Here is a 17,613-nt window from a genome sequence, read left to right on the forward strand (position 1 = left end):
GATATGATGATTTATACATAGGTTGATTTGAGTTTAGTATTTATGAATAATAGTACAGGTGTATGGAAGTTGTATGTAATATTAGATTTAATCATGTGCTCATAATGTTAGAACTATAATAATTTGGTCATGGCATATTATCTGCATAAAAATTTAAATTGTTGAGCTTATAATTTGTTTGGTTTTATTATGTGTTCGGCTATGGTGCATAAATGAAAAGAAAATTTTTATTTAATGAGTTATGAGGTTTGTTCTGATAGACTATGTAGTTGGTTATGTTTAAAAAAAAATTTTAATTTGTAATTATTCTAAGTTATGTTATGTCCGGTAATACCTAATAACCCTAGTTCAGCGACGGATATAGGTTAGGGGTGTCACAATGCCCATAAACCAAACACAAACCACTTTGGCCAATACCCAACCTTACCCGTTCCATATTCGTTAGAAGGCATTCCTTGAAGACTAACTATGAGAATAATCAAACGAGTTGAGGCCCTAGAAACTTCTAAGCAACCTTTCACTGTCCATCCTTAAAGTGCCACCTATACACACTTTTCACCGAAAATGACCTAGTAGAGGTGCCAATCCAGTGATTTCTATCTTTCCCTTCTGAAGGATGCGAATGAGGGATGCTAACAATTCTTTTAACAATATCCTCCAACAACCAGACCCTTAACAAGTCCAAATTCTATGCCCCATCACTAGAAACCATGTCACACAGCAAGCAGTCTAACACAAGATTGTTATAGGAAGGTACATAATTAATCAAAGGACCTACATTAGGAATCTAAGGATCCTTCCCACATCTGATGGAATTCCCAGTCCCCACAAACCAACATAAGTTTTCTCGCAAAAGAGGTCATATCTTAGCAAGGGCTCTCCAAACATCTGAGCAATTTCATTGCACTATACTATCAAGCACCTTTTCCTTCATCTTGTACTTTTCTCGAACTCGAACCCATAAGGCATCATCTTTTGAAACAAGATTAAATCCCAGCTTTAATAAGAAAGAGGAATTTTGATCCTCTAAATGTCAAAATCTGAGTCCACCACAAGAACGGGGTTGGCAAATAGAATCCTAATCAACCAAGGACATCTTCATCGTCCTGTTAGAAGAACCCCATATGAACTATCATACCAAACATTCAATTTCGTCACAGACCCCTTTAGAATTCGCATAAATAGCATAAAGTAATTAGGGATAGAAAGAAGGACAGTTTGAGCTAGGGTGACTCTATCTACCATCGGAAGCTGTTTAGCGTCCCAATTATTCAATTTTCTTCGTACCTTCTCCACCACAAACCTCAAAGTAGAACGGATAACTCTGTCATGAAATAACGGCATGCCTAAGTAGGTGCCAAGATTGTGTACCTTTTGAAAACCACGCAAGTTACTCAATTTATCACTAAGTTTATCTTCTAGTCCTCTAGAGAAAAACATAATAGTTTTTTTAGCATTAACCTGATGGCCTGAGATAACAAAAAATCATTAAGAATTTCCTTGAGAACCATAGCATGCTTCAAGTCTGCCTTAGAGAAGATAACAAAGTCATCAGCAAAGAATAAATGAGATAAATCAGGTCCTGATCGAGATAATCTAATAGGATTCCATTTTTCTCTAGGAACCATCGACTGAATGTCATGTCCTAACCATTCCGTACAAAGCACAAACAAACATGGGGATAATATGCAGCCTTGTCAAACACCTCTTAGAGGCTAAAACTTTGGAGTTGGAACCCCATTCCATAAAATGTTCTTTTTATACATGTAGCCCGGTAGTTTTAGGAATCTAATCCAAGATATAACCACACTAGGAAAAGGTTGTGCTAGGTCAAATTCAATGGACCATAGCTAAACTATCAAATATTGACCAAAAAATGATCCAAGGGCCTTGGCAGATGACTCGTTCATAATCTTCCGAATTTTGAAATTTGGCCAAAAAATAGCCATTCACAATATCAGGTTAAAGGGTTGACTAGGCTTCCATAGTGCATAGATTTTGTTTTGGAGCATAGCATACCTAATACTCCTGCCTAATAGTTTGATCACAATAGTGTAGGTCATATCCTTGATTAACAACTAATTGATTCTCTCCGAGAACTTGATTAATGGAATACCATTGACAAAGGATCTCATGACGTCTCCTTCCACAAAGGCAAAGTCATCATCTTCATCGATGTTTGACCCACCAATCTTCCTTCTAAGTCTCGAGAGCGTTTCCCTAACAGCCTCTCCTTCCATGATAGCAATGGATCCGGATCCAATTCCACCTCTATCACCACATCTGAATCCACTTTCTCATTTTGACAAGTCGTACCCTTATTGTCTTCGTTGGAAGAACCACTAGAATCTCCATGAGTTTGAGTTAATAACTACTTTTAAGTAATGATTTCTAATAATCTTTATAATTTGATTTGTTCATCCAATTCTAGTTTTGTAAAATAAAGATACGGAAGGCTTATTTCACAAATTCTTTTGCAAAATTTGATATTATTTCAACATATTTTAATATAATAATAACAAGATAATTATTATAATGAACTTTTAAAAAAATTGTTAGCAATTAAATCGTGCAAGAGTCGTGTTACAATGAAATGGAACTCTTATATCGCAAAGCGTGTATGATGTAGTCCCTAAGACTACAAAGGGCAGCTTTGATTATGAGGCATAAGAAACATGTATCTAACATTGAACTTACCCTCCAAATGGGGAATTCATAGACGTCATATACCCAAGGCCCATATTATATTTAATTTTTTATATCATTAGTAAGATAAAAAAAATATATCAGCTGGATCCTTCATAATAAATGATCAAATCCCAAAGACATTTACGCACCATAACAAAGTGGAACATAAAAGAGTGACGGGGTTCATCCAGCTCCTTCACACAAAAACCACTGCATAGTCTTCTAGCAAAGGCCCAACTGAACCCCCAACTACACCCCATTTCTTCCTACATAGTAACCCAAAAACCAATACCAAAACTGCTATTCACCAACACCACTTGTGCAAACTCCAATCAGAAAAAACCAGCGGATATATAAAGTTCCAAAACCACTCACCAGTACAAGCGATACAACAAAAATTTTGCATTTGGTGAAAAGAAATGCTTCCCTATCAAGTCCGAGAAGCTTTATTTTCCTATCATCATGACGATGTTGACGTGCCATTATTGGTCTGTTTAGCCACATAAATTTGCTTCATCTTTGAAGTGGGAAAGTTCTTGTCTCCACCCATCGATTGGTTGCTTACTTGGAAACCCATTCTACGATGGGTCCATTCACCTGACCCATTCTTTTGCGAGATTGCATTCCCTCTCGGATGATTATACCAGGAAGAGTTCCCGTAATGCTGAGAAGATATATTCTTTTGCTGGGAAGAAGACTGAACAGACTTCAACGCAGAATTTGTGCTATGCCCACTACTTTTAATACCATCATTATTTAGGACATCATTCTTGGCAGCATCAGCAACTTTGATGAGGGACGGGCTCTTAGCATCTTGTGCTGCTGAAGCAGCAGGAATGGTGGAGGAGCTAGATGGTTCCACCAACCCTAGTTCATCAGGCAACTGGGTTATGGTTGCATCTGTTGCCACAGGAAATTTCCTAGAGCAGTCAGAGGATGTTGATGTTCGGGACTCTGGGAACCTATTGTTAGTCAATGACTGGTCCAAAGGAGGCCACTGGCTGAACTGAGAATGTAGTACACCTTCTGCCTGTTGCTGCAATTGGATTGATGGTGTAGCAGACTGCATAGGTGAAGCAGGAACAGGAGACCAACGAGCTTGGACAGACACATCTGGGGTGGACTGAAGGAAGAGTTCCAAGATAAGCATTAGTTAGATCAGAGGAAAAACCGAGGAAAGCAAAAAAGGGAGAAGCAAAGACGGCACGGGGGTGGTAGTGAAACTGTCAAATAATCCAATAACAATAATTCTAATCATCCAGCAATAAACCTCAATAAAATCCAGTTTAAAAGCATTGATGACTACATCTACAACATCCATATAGGTACTCACTTTCAAGTAAACAATTTAATATTCTATAAACAAGTAAATTTGGAAGACTTTTACCTGGAAAGGAGAAACATCAAACATAGCGAGTGGAGATGCTATGGGCAGAAGAGGTGACCCAGGGCCAGGGGGAAGATGCTGCATTTGAGCAGGTATGTTGCTAGAATTACCCTGCGAAGTAGCCATATTCAAATTGTTCACATCACCTTCACCGACTGCAGAGGAAGCAGGGTTGTGCTTCCAATCAGGTTGTTTTCCAGATGGGATGTAGGTTCCCATGAAACTAAGTCCAAACTGTCCGAATGGAGCAAAATGGTTGTACACAACCATATGTGGTGGGCCTTGAACCCCAGGGATACTTCCAGGTGGGGTGATAAAATGGCCTGTGAATCCCGTTGGAGGACCATAGAATGAATCTACTCCAGAATGGCATTGTTGCCAGGTCCCTAAGGGACCTGAAGCTGGTGTGCTACTCTTCTGGGACTGCGATTGGGTAGACGATGATTCCTCATGTGGTCCAAAGGCAAAGATTGGACCCCCCATCATGGGATTCATGTCATAGAAGGGGAAGTGCGAAGGAGGGCATCCAGGAAAATGAGAAATTATCTGGCTTGAAGAATTCTGTGGACTAGGTAAAGGCGGCCATAAAGAAATTGGTGGGTTCTCAACAGAAAGATCTGCAGGAAGAGAAACACTGAGAGACTCTTCAGCCTTTGATTGGCTTGCTAACTTCTGACCACCATCACCTGCAAAATAATGAGAAAAAGGCAACACAAGTTAACCTCCACACAAGTAAAACATACAGGGATCCTACAGTGATTGCAGATCCACCTGTATTAATAACATCAATAGCTGCAGCTCCAAAGCCTTTATTATCTGAAGCAGAAACGATGCAAGTACTCATCCCATTCCCCACAATCTCATCACTAGTTATGGCAGCAACAGCAACAGCTGAAGCAGCTGCTTCAGCTTCACAGTCTTCCATATGAACACAAGATTCAACTGGGTGTTTTTCTTTTTCAAAGAAAAGGGTGCAATCATTCTCGGCTGCAGAAAGATTGCGAGGGATTTGGATTTCTGATCTAGATGGACCTGGAGGGCCAATCCCATGTGAAACAGCACGGCTGCTAGGAGGAATAACTGTAGGTGATGTAACTGCTCCTGTAGAAAGCGAAGAGATCCTTCAGATACAGGGCTATGGTAATTCCAAGAATGTAAATGATATCAGAAAGAATGAACCAACCAAATTGTATTTTCTCCCCAGCAAGCAAAGAATTTATTGGACTTGCAGCAGAAGAAGAGGACTTGTCCTTCAATAATAAGGATGATGATGGCATACTGGGGTCAGTAACTGAGCTATTGCTATCTCCAGCAGGAGCACAAGTATCGAACTGAACAGGCTTCATAGCATCATCAAGTTGGGTCTGTGTCAATGTCATCACCTATAAGATTTAACCAAATCAGTTTCAGACTTGCACAGATTTATTGTCCAATCATATTAGAAGAAACCAGCATCCACAAGTACGGAAATTTAGAATACACTCAAACTAAAAGCATAAATAAATAAATAAAACTCAGATTAACAAGCCTAAAACAGTTCAATCGTGATCAATCTAGAATGCAGAATATAAATTAATGCTAAACATGTACAAAAAGATAAATCAGAGCACAATACATACTGAACTCTAGTCCAAGCTAAACATGTTGAAGAAAATCTGAGAAAGAAAGCAACCAATTAAAGTAAGAGCTGAGCATGTTTACGTGTCATGTATGTAAATCAACCTGATTCCAAAGATAAAGACAACAAAGGCACCAGAAGCTACATTGTTAGATAGAAGTAAAAATGTGGCAAAAAAAAGGACCAGTGGAAACCAATGTGAAGATGCACAAAAGGGCAAAACCGGTAAGCACCAGAACCTATGAGTCTTGCAGATCTACTAGAAACAAATGGCAAAGTTAAACTAGTAGTAGTTAACAAGTCAGTAAATGCAGTTATGCATACCTTTTGATTAATGCATGAATTACCCCACGAACCCAAAGATGCCTGAACATTGTCAAAAATCTTATTCTTGCTCTCAAACATCAATCCTGATACCAGGCTTTGTCCACCACCTGAGGTGGCTTGAAGGGAGCTTGTATGGAGTGACCTGTAGAAAATCATCAGAGTCAGCAATCTGTATGAATATTTTTTTTTTGAAGGTACATTAATTATTTTTAAGAGAGGTGTATACTTCACTGCCTGCGTTCTTATATCAGCCTGTGCATCAGTTTTAGTCGCAGGAGTACCGATTGGAGCCAAGGGCTGGGATACTATAGTTGCACTGAATGCAGCTGATAGTTCACTATTTGCCAGATTTCGTCCTTCAGTGGAAACAAGATCAGAGCGAACATTGTTCATTACTCCACTTGCTGAAGCAGAATTTCTATTTGAGCTTTGTGGGATTGAACGAGGTTTTCTTGGTGGCTGTCAGAAATGAATAAATGATATTAACCATGGTCTTATTGCACTGGACCAGAAAAAACAAAGCAAAAACACATGTTATTGTCAAGTGAAGAAAAGAGTTCAGTTCAAAGTTCATTACAACCTTTGCAACCCGAGACTTAGCTTTGATTTCTTTTTCTCTCTGCTCACGCCTGTCATTCAGCACTTGCCTCTTTGATCTGACCTCAATGAAATCATCTTCATCACCGGCTGCTTCTATTCCAGGCTGCTCATAAACACGCACTATGCCGCTTTGCAGAGGAGCATCCACATCTTCCTCAATATTCCTCTTAAGATTACCTTTCCCAGAGTGTGGGATATTCTGAATCCTCATCAAAGAATCTTTTCCCAATCCCTTTTCATTCCTGTTTCCAGAATCTATCTCCTGGGAACTGCTTGGAGCTGAATTTGAGCATTCAAATTCAATTGTCTGTTTTGACTTATTCACCACAACTTTCCTCATCCTATTTCTTGCAGAAAATCCAGTACCCCTTCCATTGGTACTTGAGTTTGGCAACACTTGATTAGGGTGGTCTGAAGAAACCATTCCAGAAGAGTGCTTCTTTTCAGAATTTTCCCTAATCCTAAACTCTGTTCGAGCTCGTCGAGGCCTCCTTTGATATCCACTAGAGTCTTGGTGAGAGGCCTCGGAAGCCAGAAAAGCTGATCTTGAGTTAGAACCTTTAACCGTAAAGACATACTTTTTTCCCCTAATACCATAAGTTTGGCCCCTTAATCCACTTAAATCTTTCTCTTTTGCAGCTAAGTGAGATGATGTCAGAACAGTTTGAAGTTCACCTTCTGAGTGTTTATTTGACAATGCTTTGAAGTTTCTATGAACAGAATTCTTGTGCCCCTGGTCTTCCGAAGAGAAACCTGACTCAGACCTAGCTGCATTATCACCAATATTTGATATCTCAACATTACCATGCTGTGCCACAACACTTTTTCTGCTTTCTCCGGCTGGTGTGGAACTTCCCTCATTCAACACATTCCCTTGTGATAAATCCAAGGACCTTGGAAGCCCTGACTGGTTATCCAAAGGAGATGAAACTTCACTTTTCATCATATTAAGCCCAGAAGTGTCTTGACTGGGCTGAACAGGCAGAGGAACTCCAGGGTTCAAGTTAAGGGAGAAGTTACCTCGAACATTTGGCTGGACAAAAGACACAGATTGAGGAGCCAAAGGCAGCACTCCCTGGGAAATTGGAGATGTATACCTTAACTGACCAAACTGAAAGAGAGGAGGCTGTGTTGGGTGCATTTGGGTGAGGGATGGGGGGCAAACCGGAGGATGCAGATGAAGAGGCATCTGTATGGAACCAATTTGTATGGCCGGAACTGGAGATGGTATTAAAGAAGGACCTGAAAACAGTCCAAATTGGAGCTTAACAGGTACTTCAGCGTGATTAGGAACAGAAGTGGTAGGCATGCTACTCTGACTAGAAGATGAATGAGAAGCCATGTTGACAGAGTCGGGGAGATTATGCTCTGTCGACATACCACTGCCACCAGTAACATCCACATGATCAATGAGGTTAGATGCTGCTGCTGCTTGCAGAGAGGTATTAGGCTGAATAACTAGATCCTGCACTTCGTTCTCAGTTTCTTGAAAGATTCTAGAAGAACTATCTAAACCCTCGTGACAAGGAGCATCCATGGGCTGAAGGATTTTTGTATCACTATGCATACCGTCCAAAGATATATTTTCTTCAAGAGGGCCAATAGGAATCTGTTTTATTGCATACGAAGAGTCCTTCCTTGAACTTCTTTCAAATTCATCATTTGGCATGCCAACCTCAACCCCCTCATTGAAGCCTAAGACCAAGTTGTCCATCATGTCAGGGGTCTCCTTATCCTCTAGATGCAATTCGTCTAACTCTCGAGTCAGGTCAATATTGCCGTCATCTCCTTCATGCACTTCATCTTCTTCCTGGTATCCATCTTCATCCTCGTCATATTCTTCTTGCTCCTGCAACTGTTCATTGTTATCAACAGTCCATTCCTCATCATCACCAGCAGAAATAGAACTTGATGCAGTCCGGACATCCTGTTTCCCAGCTTCAGTAGGTAACACTAGCGGTTCTATTTCTGGCCTTGACAAGTTGACCTCTTTATTCTCTTCAGCTGATAACACTGTAGAACCTCCAGATTCATCCAAATCATCATGAGATAGATGAACTGGAGAATCAGGAGGGCTTGAAACAGACAGAGATGACTGAGAGTCACACCTTGTGGCATTGCCATCCAATTTCTGAGCCTCATTATCAGTATTACAACGCTGATTATCTATAATTCCATGATGTCCAAGATCATCTTGCTGCCCATCATCATAAACGTTCTCCATGCTAGATCCACATCTTGTTGCCTGATTGTACTGTATCTCATTTTCTAGAAAAGTTGATGGACCAGGATGCTCATTCTCACCTCTATATGAGGATTTCTGCATTGGGGACAAAGATGGAGGAGGTAAAACGCGAGGCTGCCTCACAGAATACCTTGACCTCCCAAAGGAATAAAGCCCATCATCCTCAGGGTTGTGATAGAATCTTTCAGGGTAAGGCGGATAAATATTACCACGAGATCGCTGCCCCCATGTCACATCACCATAATTATCAGAAAGATTCTCATGATATTCAGATCCAAACTCAGCACTTCTACCATAATGATCAACACCAGCCCCAGAAACATTCCACCTCTGACCTTTTGGCTGACCAAAATTATCTAAACTAGTTTCGGAAACCCCTGCTCTATAGTGAGGCCTGGAAGACATGTATGGAGGTTCACCCTGAAACTCTTTCCTTGAATATGGCCTACTTCCGGCAGATACATCTTGCCTGGGGCTATGGTGACCATTCTCTGTCTCCTGCCCGGTGAAGGCTGAACTGTTTCCGTACTCAAATACATCTCTCCTCCATGAATTATAGGGCTTATCTCTATCTGAGAATGAAGAAGAAGCATTAGAGAAGTTAGGCCTGGAAGTCAGCTCAAAGGATCTATTCAGACCAGAAGAATCAGAGGAAGCTGAAGTTGTGATTCTTTCCACCATCCTTTCACCATTTTCCCAATCACCAACACCTGTTGCCTTCAATACATCTCTTTCTTTGGCCATCCCTGGTAATTTCTCATCCACTCCGGTAGAAAAATTATTACCTCCCTTCACTCCTTCAGCCTGCCTCTTGGCAATCCTTTCTTCCAACTCAATGAGTTTTTGTTTAGCAGCCTGTTTTCTTCTTTCCTCCTCCATAACTATCCTGCGTTTTTCCTCTTCTCTGGCTATTCTCTGTTCTTCTGCCCTTTGCAAAGCTTCCAACCTCTCTTGTTCAGCTCTCCATGCAGCTTCCCTAGCCTCTTCTTCTAACCTTCTCTGCTGCTCTTCTTGTTCCCTTGCCAACCGAAGTCTCTCCTCTTCTTCTCTACGAGCTTGCTCCAATGCTCTCTCCTGTTCCTCAATAATTCGCTGCCTCTCTTGTTCCTGCATTTTCTGCACTCTCTCAAGTTCAGCCTCAAATGATTCCCTGACAGGGTCATGAAAATCAGTTTGTTTAACTGTGTCTTTCTTCCTCTTAACAACCCCGACAAGGTTTGCAGAAAAAGGATCCCATCCATCAAATCTCGTAGCCCCAAAGTCCTTCATCAATGGGTCTTCTAGATAAGATTTTTCATTCTTGGACAAAGGACGTTTTTCTCTACTGAAATTTAGTATAGGATCATTAACAGGAAGTGCTTTACCACCCAAAGGAAAAGATGGTTTTGATAAAAAACTGTTCTGGAAAGCATCACCTTTGTGTCTATTGTATTGTTCATTGCCATAACGCTCCCTTGTATTCCTCTCTGACCCTCTACTACTAAAAGAATCTGCTGAATTGTTCCAAGCTTGTCTTCCTCCGTTTCCATAACTCAAATCCCTCCTTCCATTATCACCCTGAGCATTGTCCCGGAAAGGTGATGAAATGTACTTATTTTCCTTTTCTCTGTTCATACTTGAAGGCCTTGTGCCAACACTATTTCTGTCTCTTGCAATCTCTTGAGACCCAATTCCATCTTTAGGAAGAGGAGAAGATGCTCTCCATGCATTTCCTTCCCGCCCTTCTCTACTTGGTAGTTTTGCATCCATGCCATAAGGGTCCAATTTAGCGACTTCACTGGAAAGTGTTCTTCCAGTATCATTGTCATGCAGTCCCCTCCTGTCAAAAAGACCATGAGCTGGTTTATGTGGAAGTACACCAGCTCTTGGCATATTGAAATCTCTATCCCAGTACGCTTCAGTGTTCGAATAGCCCTGATCCATCCTGTGGTCCGAAACATGACCTGTATCACGCTCATCATCAGCCCAATCAGATCTTGGATTCAAACTAACCAAAGGAAGTGGCCCCGGGAAGTACTCATCCTGCTTCCTGCCTTGTTCTAATAAACGAGAACCACTTGTACTACGAGCTTCTCCACCATTCTCACTCAATCCATTGTCAACGGCAATTCTCCCCGACTGCAATTGAGGAAGCATATCAATAACTGAAATTGATTGTGATCCGTCCCCATGCTTATCAGACAACTCCTGCCCTGCCATCGCCAACTGCTTCTGCTTCTGATTCAAACCATCTGTCTGTTTCCTTTCAGTCCCTGATACAACAGGTAATGCTGCTTGCAATGAAGGAAATTCCTCTCTCTTCAAAACTGTAGCTTTATCCAAAGGCGGAAAACCTATCGCTGAAGCAGACGTGGAGGAAGTTGACCCTGACCTAACAGAAGGCGGCATATAAACACCACTACTTGCCTTAGTCATCCCATCATCAGCATTCAAACGATCAACCCTGTCATTCACGTGATCATCACCACCAACCAACCCTTCTTTCTCCTGCCAAGCAACTGAACCGGGTTTAGCCCATCCCATTCCGGACGAACCAGGCCTTGGCCCAGTGACGGAAACGCCTCCACTGGCAGGCACACCGCTGGATCCCAACGAATCAAATCGCTCATGTTCCTTTCGCAAGGATGGTAAATTCAAGGGGGGTGGAACAGATAACTTGGACCCAGTCTTTTGAGAGCTACGAGGACGCGAAAGAACCACCATTCCTCCACTGCCAGCACCAGTTCGTGTGCGATTTGAGACATAGGAACCCGAATGATGTGAATGGTAGTGCTGCTTAGATGGTTGTTGGCCATAAGACTTGTTCAGATTGACTGAAACAAACTTATTCCCGCCACCGGAATTTGCCATGGGAGGGTCCGACCCGAACTGCTAACCCGTTTAACGGATTCCGATGATCCCCGCCAAAGCATCAAAGTCCTAACCCTAGATTTCGCCTCCCTGAATATTCCCTAATTAAAATAATGATAAGAAACACAAAATAAAAAAGAATAACAAAACAGATCAATCTCACTGTAACTACGAAATGGGAAGGGGGGAAATGGCTCGAAAGTTTTATTCTACTTTCTAATTAGGGTTTCGGTTTTGAATGCTGATTTCTATATTTCACTTTAATTAAAAAAAACGGGGGAGGGGAGGGGAGAAAATGAAGCGTAGGTTTAGGACTTACCTCCGGGTGTGTAGGATAGAGACAATGGAGGCTAACGTGCGCACTCCAAAACCAGAGAGCGAGAGAAGAATTAGAATAGGAGAAATGAGAAAGGAGTTAAAAAGGAAGAGAGAAGAAAAAAAAAAACGAATGTGTATTTGTTTTGCTCCCCTCTATATATGTTTATTCATATTTTCTGCCCCAATTATTTGGTTTTACATGTTTTTAGCCCCTTTGAAAGTCTAGAACTGTAGATGTACTCTCTCTCTTTTTTAACACTGCTTGTACTTCTTACCCTAGATTATAATTTTGGTTGTTTGGTAAGAGTTCTGTTTTTTACCTTGAGATAAGAGTTATAGACTATGGTAATTCTATCTACTTGTTTTTTATTCTTTAAATATATATATATTTATTACTATTATAAATATTCATTAGAAATAAATTTTATTTTTTTATATTTTTTATATTATATAAATATAAACTTAGGAAGAATTATAGATATTCTTATTCATTTTATTTCTCTTTTGCTTTATCCAATTTTCTTTTAAAAAAAATCGCCACCTCCAAAAGATGTGCACCCCCAATTTCTTCTTCATTATTTTTTTCTAATCTCATGTGAGAGGTTGAAGAACAAAAATAAAATTCACCTTAAAGAATATTTTAATTAACTTCAACCACTTGGCTCTATTAAGATCTTTAAGGTTATATACCAAGATATTTATAAATTAAGTTTCCTCTTGCATGGAAGAAAGAAAATCAAAATTATCGGGAAAATATTGAAGTTATGCAGATATTTATAGGAAATATTTATTTAATGTTTTATATTGAGATTTTTTTTATTCTATGATTAATTTGTTTTATTTCTATATTATTAAGGATATTGAAAGATTTAATCTCAACATTGAGTTTGGTTCTTAATTTTGAATTTATAGCTAATTTAGCAATATTTTTGAAGAGTACTTTTAAAAAGTATTTTTGAGAAATAATTTTGAAAAGTTTAGTTTAATATTTGATTGCTTAACATTGCTGTCAAAAAGTAATTTTGAGAAATAAAATGTCCATTTTAAACATGTTATTATCAAGTAATAAATATGCATTTAAATAATGTTCAAATTAATTAATATAATTATATTTTAGTAAGAATATAAAAAAATTTATTATAACTTATTGTTAATATTTTAATATATGAAATATAAATTTTAAATATTTTTAAGTAATAAATATTAATTATTTATAAAATTTAATTAGAATATATAAACTATATTTTAAATATTTAAATATATCCATTAAATATTTGTAATTAGATATTAATTATTTTAAAAAATACTTTTTTTATTTTTAATTAATAATTTTAACAGATTTGTAATTAAACATCAAGAAAAAAAGAAGGGAAAGTACTATGTTATTGGAGGGGTAAAAAAATAATTAAACACCAAAAGTGCTTTTGGAAGAGAAAAAACTAAAAATTTTAACTTCTCCTTCTCAAAAGTGCTTTTGAAAAGTAAAAAATTTAAATAAAAGACAACTTGTTTAGTACAGCTTTTCTTCTAAAAGTGCTTTTTAAGCCAAAAATATTTTTTAAGCACTACTAAATAAGCCCTTATTAGACAAATTTTAGATTAATAAGGAGCTTGGATGTTTTTTTTAATTGAGATATAACTGTGATTATTATTTATTTGTTTTAAATCTAATTGAATTAGTGAGTTAGATTATTAAATATTGATGGGTTTATAAAGTTTACCAATAATCCTTTGTAATATATTATTTTCAAAAGATTTTCTAATGTCGTATAATATTTGGAAAAAAAAAGTCGAATACTATTTTCTTATTTATTAATATTTTAAAAGAATGAGTTTTTGTAGGATATATTAATATCATGTTTCTTTATATTTGATTACATATTATTTTCTTATCAAATGTTTTTTGTTTAAATATATATTGATTCTCAACTCAAATATAAGTTTTTGTCATCATTCCCATAAAAGGTTGAAAGCAAAATATTTGATTGTAAAAGATCCACTTGAGTTGTGAAATATTTTAAAAGAAATATATGAGTAACATAATATGATAATTCTATCTAAATCTCGTTACGGTTGAATGCACCTAAAGTTGTAATATTTTAAAACTGTGAGTAAGTATAACTCTAAAATATTGAGTTCTTAATTAAAATTATGTGAGGAGAATATTATTGATGAGGATTTGTTAGAAAAAAACTTTTTTAATTTTTTTATGCTTCAAATGAACTATTAAATAAGAAGCTATTAAATGAAAAACCATAAAACTCGTCATATTAGATTTGCTCCGTTCTTGAAGTGAATGTAGCAATATATAAAGACGTACTCTTTGACATGGATGTAGTAAGTGGCTATATAATAATCTTAAGAGGAATTGTCATACTAATTCTTCTCACCACCAAAAGTGGAAAAATGAAGATAAATAAGAATAGAATAAGAATTCCTAAGAAAACCCTATAATGAGTGAAGATAAATTTTGTTGTCGATATGGTATGAAAGGTCATTGGTTGTTTACTTATAGTATGCCTAAACATTAAGGGTGAGTTTGGATGGGCAATGTGTTTACCTGCTGTTAGTGTAAAAACAGCGGTGGCGATGAGATTAGATACTGTAACGATACTGTAGCGTGAGACAAAAAAGTAAGCTAAACGCACCGCACTGCACCGTACCGCACCCAATCGCCCATCCAAACCCACCCTAAGTATGACTTGCATCCTTTTTATGGATTGTGGCACTAATTACTTAATCATTGGATTTCTTATTAATAATAATTCTTCTCACCACTAGAAGTGAAAATATAGAGATAAATAATAGAACAAGAGTTCTCAATATAACCCTTCAAAGAAGAGAAACAATTTATGAAAAGTTGTTGGTTATGTACCTATCATATACTTGAATTTTTTATTATTTAATGAATATTCCTTAAAAGAAAGGAAAACATATGTCCCGTAGACAATACAATAATGCATACTATCATTAGGATAAAAAAAAACATTTTTCTTTTTTGGTAATGAATGAACCAATCTTTAGTGGTACAGAATTAATTTAAGGCTCCAAAAGAGCTAATATATTGTTTCCCTATATTCAATGTTGTAATGGAACATGTTAACTCATAGTACAAAATTAATTCAGGGCTCTAGAAAAACTATTACATTGTTATTCGAAGAAACAAAGTAATAATTAATGCACTATATTCTAGTTATTCTCAAATAAATTATTTTGTTTTAAAAGGATATACATTGTAACAGATATCATATTGAGAATGAAGATAAGAAGACTATTAATTAAATATATTATATTGGGTAACGATTTTGTATTAGAAAACTATCGCATTTTCCTCTAATTGGTACTATGTATAAATTAGTATAGTTAAATCATATGAGATGGTAAATCAGATGTTTACATCTGGCTCATTTGGTCCTTTAGATCAGTTAATGTGTTATGGGTTAAGGTACACTCAGACTATACCTGTTAGATATCTGTCTTCATTGATTGCATTTCTTCTACTATTCGATATAGTCATTGACCACATACAGTGTGGTCATTCCCCATGGATTTATCCTAAGATCGTTGCAAGTGTGGAGGTTGGTATAGAGGATTTGTTCGGTTTTGTACTAAGTTTCCACCTCATTGGTTACCTCCCCAACTTAGGTTTGGGTGATCCTTCCAATGAAATTGTACGCTTTCGAATAAGGAGTTCCACCCCTATTACTCACGTATTCACTTCATCCAGTTGGTTTTCCAAATTTTGTCCACGGCTTTGAGTTGGCTCCGTCATGGTTGGTTTAGTTGTTGCTTCCAAACAATTCAACTTTTCCAAATTTATTTTGGTATGCATCAACCTTTTGGGTAGCTTTTGTCGTTGATGGTTTTGGGTTGTAGATGAACCTCTTGTTGGGCCACATATATGAGTTCATCGCCAAGTTGTCAATTATCTGATAGGCTCGCTCATATGTGTGGTTCATCAGGGCTCCTCCGAATGCACCACCCAATCTGGACCTCAAACTACTATCCAAACCATTGTAGAATATTTTCAATTTGAGCAATTTTTCCATTCCATGATGGGGACACTTCCTCAATAGTGACTTAAATTGATCCCAAGCCTCCTACAATTTTTCACCTTTTAATTGCTTGAAATTTGTGATATCACGTCTGAGCTGGATGCTTCAGCTTATGGGGAAAAGTTTGTGCATAAATTTTCTTGCAAGATTGTCCCACGTGGTTATGGTATCTACTTCTAATGATTTTAACCAATTAGGGACGTTGTCACATAAGGAAAAAGGGAATAACCGAAGACGAATGATGTCATTGGTTATCCCGTTGTACTTGAAAGTGTCACACAACTGGAGGAATCGTTTTAGGTGCTGGTTTGGATCCTCTATCATATTCCCTCGAAACTGCAAGGTGTTTTGGATTATCTAAATTATATCTATCTTGATTTCAAAATTATTGGCGTTGATTGTTGGTCTTTCAATGCTACCTTGCACGACATCTAATGTTGGTAGTGCATAATCACGCAATGTCCTTTAAGCCATAAGTAACTCTCCATGAATTTGTACTTGTGGTTTAAGTGGATTGCCCCGAGGTAAGTCAACTACCACGAGTGGATCGTTTTGCATTAATTGACGATTGTGTCTCAAAAATCACTCCAAATCAAGATGTGGCTCGATTGAAGTGCTTCCATTTCGAGTCATAAACTGAAATCAGAGACAAAAAAATAAAAATTAGTAAACAAAATTCAAACAAAAAATAGCAAAAAAAACTAAAGTAAAAAATCGTATCTATAATTTTTAATTTTCCTATTTATCCTACTAATTGCAAAAAAAAAAAATTTAAATTTAATGCTGAAACCTCCCTGGCAACGATGCCAACAACTTGACCACTGCCACACATGCTAATGTTTGGATAGAAAATATTGCAACAAAAGATAAGGAATTAAATAGTGGTGTCGGCAAGTATACAGGGCAAATTGTAATATAAAAGTGTTACAATGGAATACCGATAAGTATTCTAAGGATTGTACCCAAGGGAGGATGGATTAAATTTAAAATTATTTCTATAGTAATAAGTCTAAACAGTAATCACCAAAAATCATATTACGGTAAATAAGAATATTAAAATTAATATTATGAAATAAAATAAAATAACTAGAAATAAATAAATCAACGAAGAAAGTCTCAATTAACAGACAGAAGATTAACTCGATTCAATGATTGTAATTAAAATCAGAACTTGAGTTTTTTTTAATGAATTAGTTATTAACCAACCAATATTACCTTTCGACCTCTACTAATTAATTAATCGACCAATACACACTTATCTTTCAACCTCACTTTTTTTACCATGATAAATTACAATTTAATCAATAAACTTATCTTTCGACCTCGTTTAGCCTAGACTACTTCCTAGGGTCGTCAATTTGAAAGTTTAAGCACACATAAATTTATTCCAACTAATTCGTATGAGAAACCCTCATCGATTCAATTACCATCTTCATCAAAATTAAATTAATCATGCAAAACACTCAAATTAAATTAAAATGAGAGAATGATAGAAATTGATCCGGTTGATTAAGTGGATGTGCTT

The 17,613-nt window shown here is 37.3% G+C and overlaps 1 protein-coding gene and 1 non-coding gene across 3 annotated transcripts; one reads left to right on the forward strand and one right to left on the reverse strand.

The window, feature by feature from the left end:
- Positions 1-2,727: 2,727 nt before the first annotated feature.
- LOC107945728 (uncharacterized) lies at positions 2,728-12,273 on the reverse strand. Of its 2 annotated transcripts, none has more exons than XM_016879828.2 (8): positions 12,035-12,273; positions 6,601-11,805; positions 6,247-6,479; positions 6,018-6,162; positions 5,259-5,457; positions 4,847-5,176; positions 4,076-4,761; positions 2,728-3,811 (listed from the first exon to the last, which is right to left on the reverse strand). In XM_016879828.2, the coding sequence occupies exons 2-8, from the start codon at positions 11,713-11,715 to the stop codon at positions 3,149-3,151; spliced, it is 7,371 nt and encodes a 2,456-aa protein (XP_016735317.1). In that variant the 5' UTR covers positions 11,716-11,805; positions 12,035-12,273; the 3' UTR covers positions 2,728-3,148. The 2 variants fall into 2 exon arrangements, with proteins under 2 accessions (XP_016735317.1, XP_016735316.1); XM_016879827.2 differs by having other exon boundaries at positions 6,601-11,816; positions 12,035-12,184.
- A 3,807-nt stretch (positions 12,274-16,080) lies between these two features.
- Positions 16,081-16,186, forward strand: LOC121224797 (small nucleolar RNA R71). The gene has a single exon (XR_005922541.1). It is a non-coding gene; the product is annotated as a small nucleolar RNA R71 (small nucleolar RNA).
- Positions 16,187-17,613: the final 1,427 nt, after the last annotated feature.

Source organism: Gossypium hirsutum, chromosome D12 (assembly GCF_007990345.1).
Source record: "Gossypium hirsutum isolate 1008001.06 chromosome D12, Gossypium_hirsutum_v2.1, whole genome shotgun sequence".
Classification (NCBI taxonomy): Eukaryota; Viridiplantae; Streptophyta; class Magnoliopsida; order Malvales; family Malvaceae; genus Gossypium; species Gossypium hirsutum.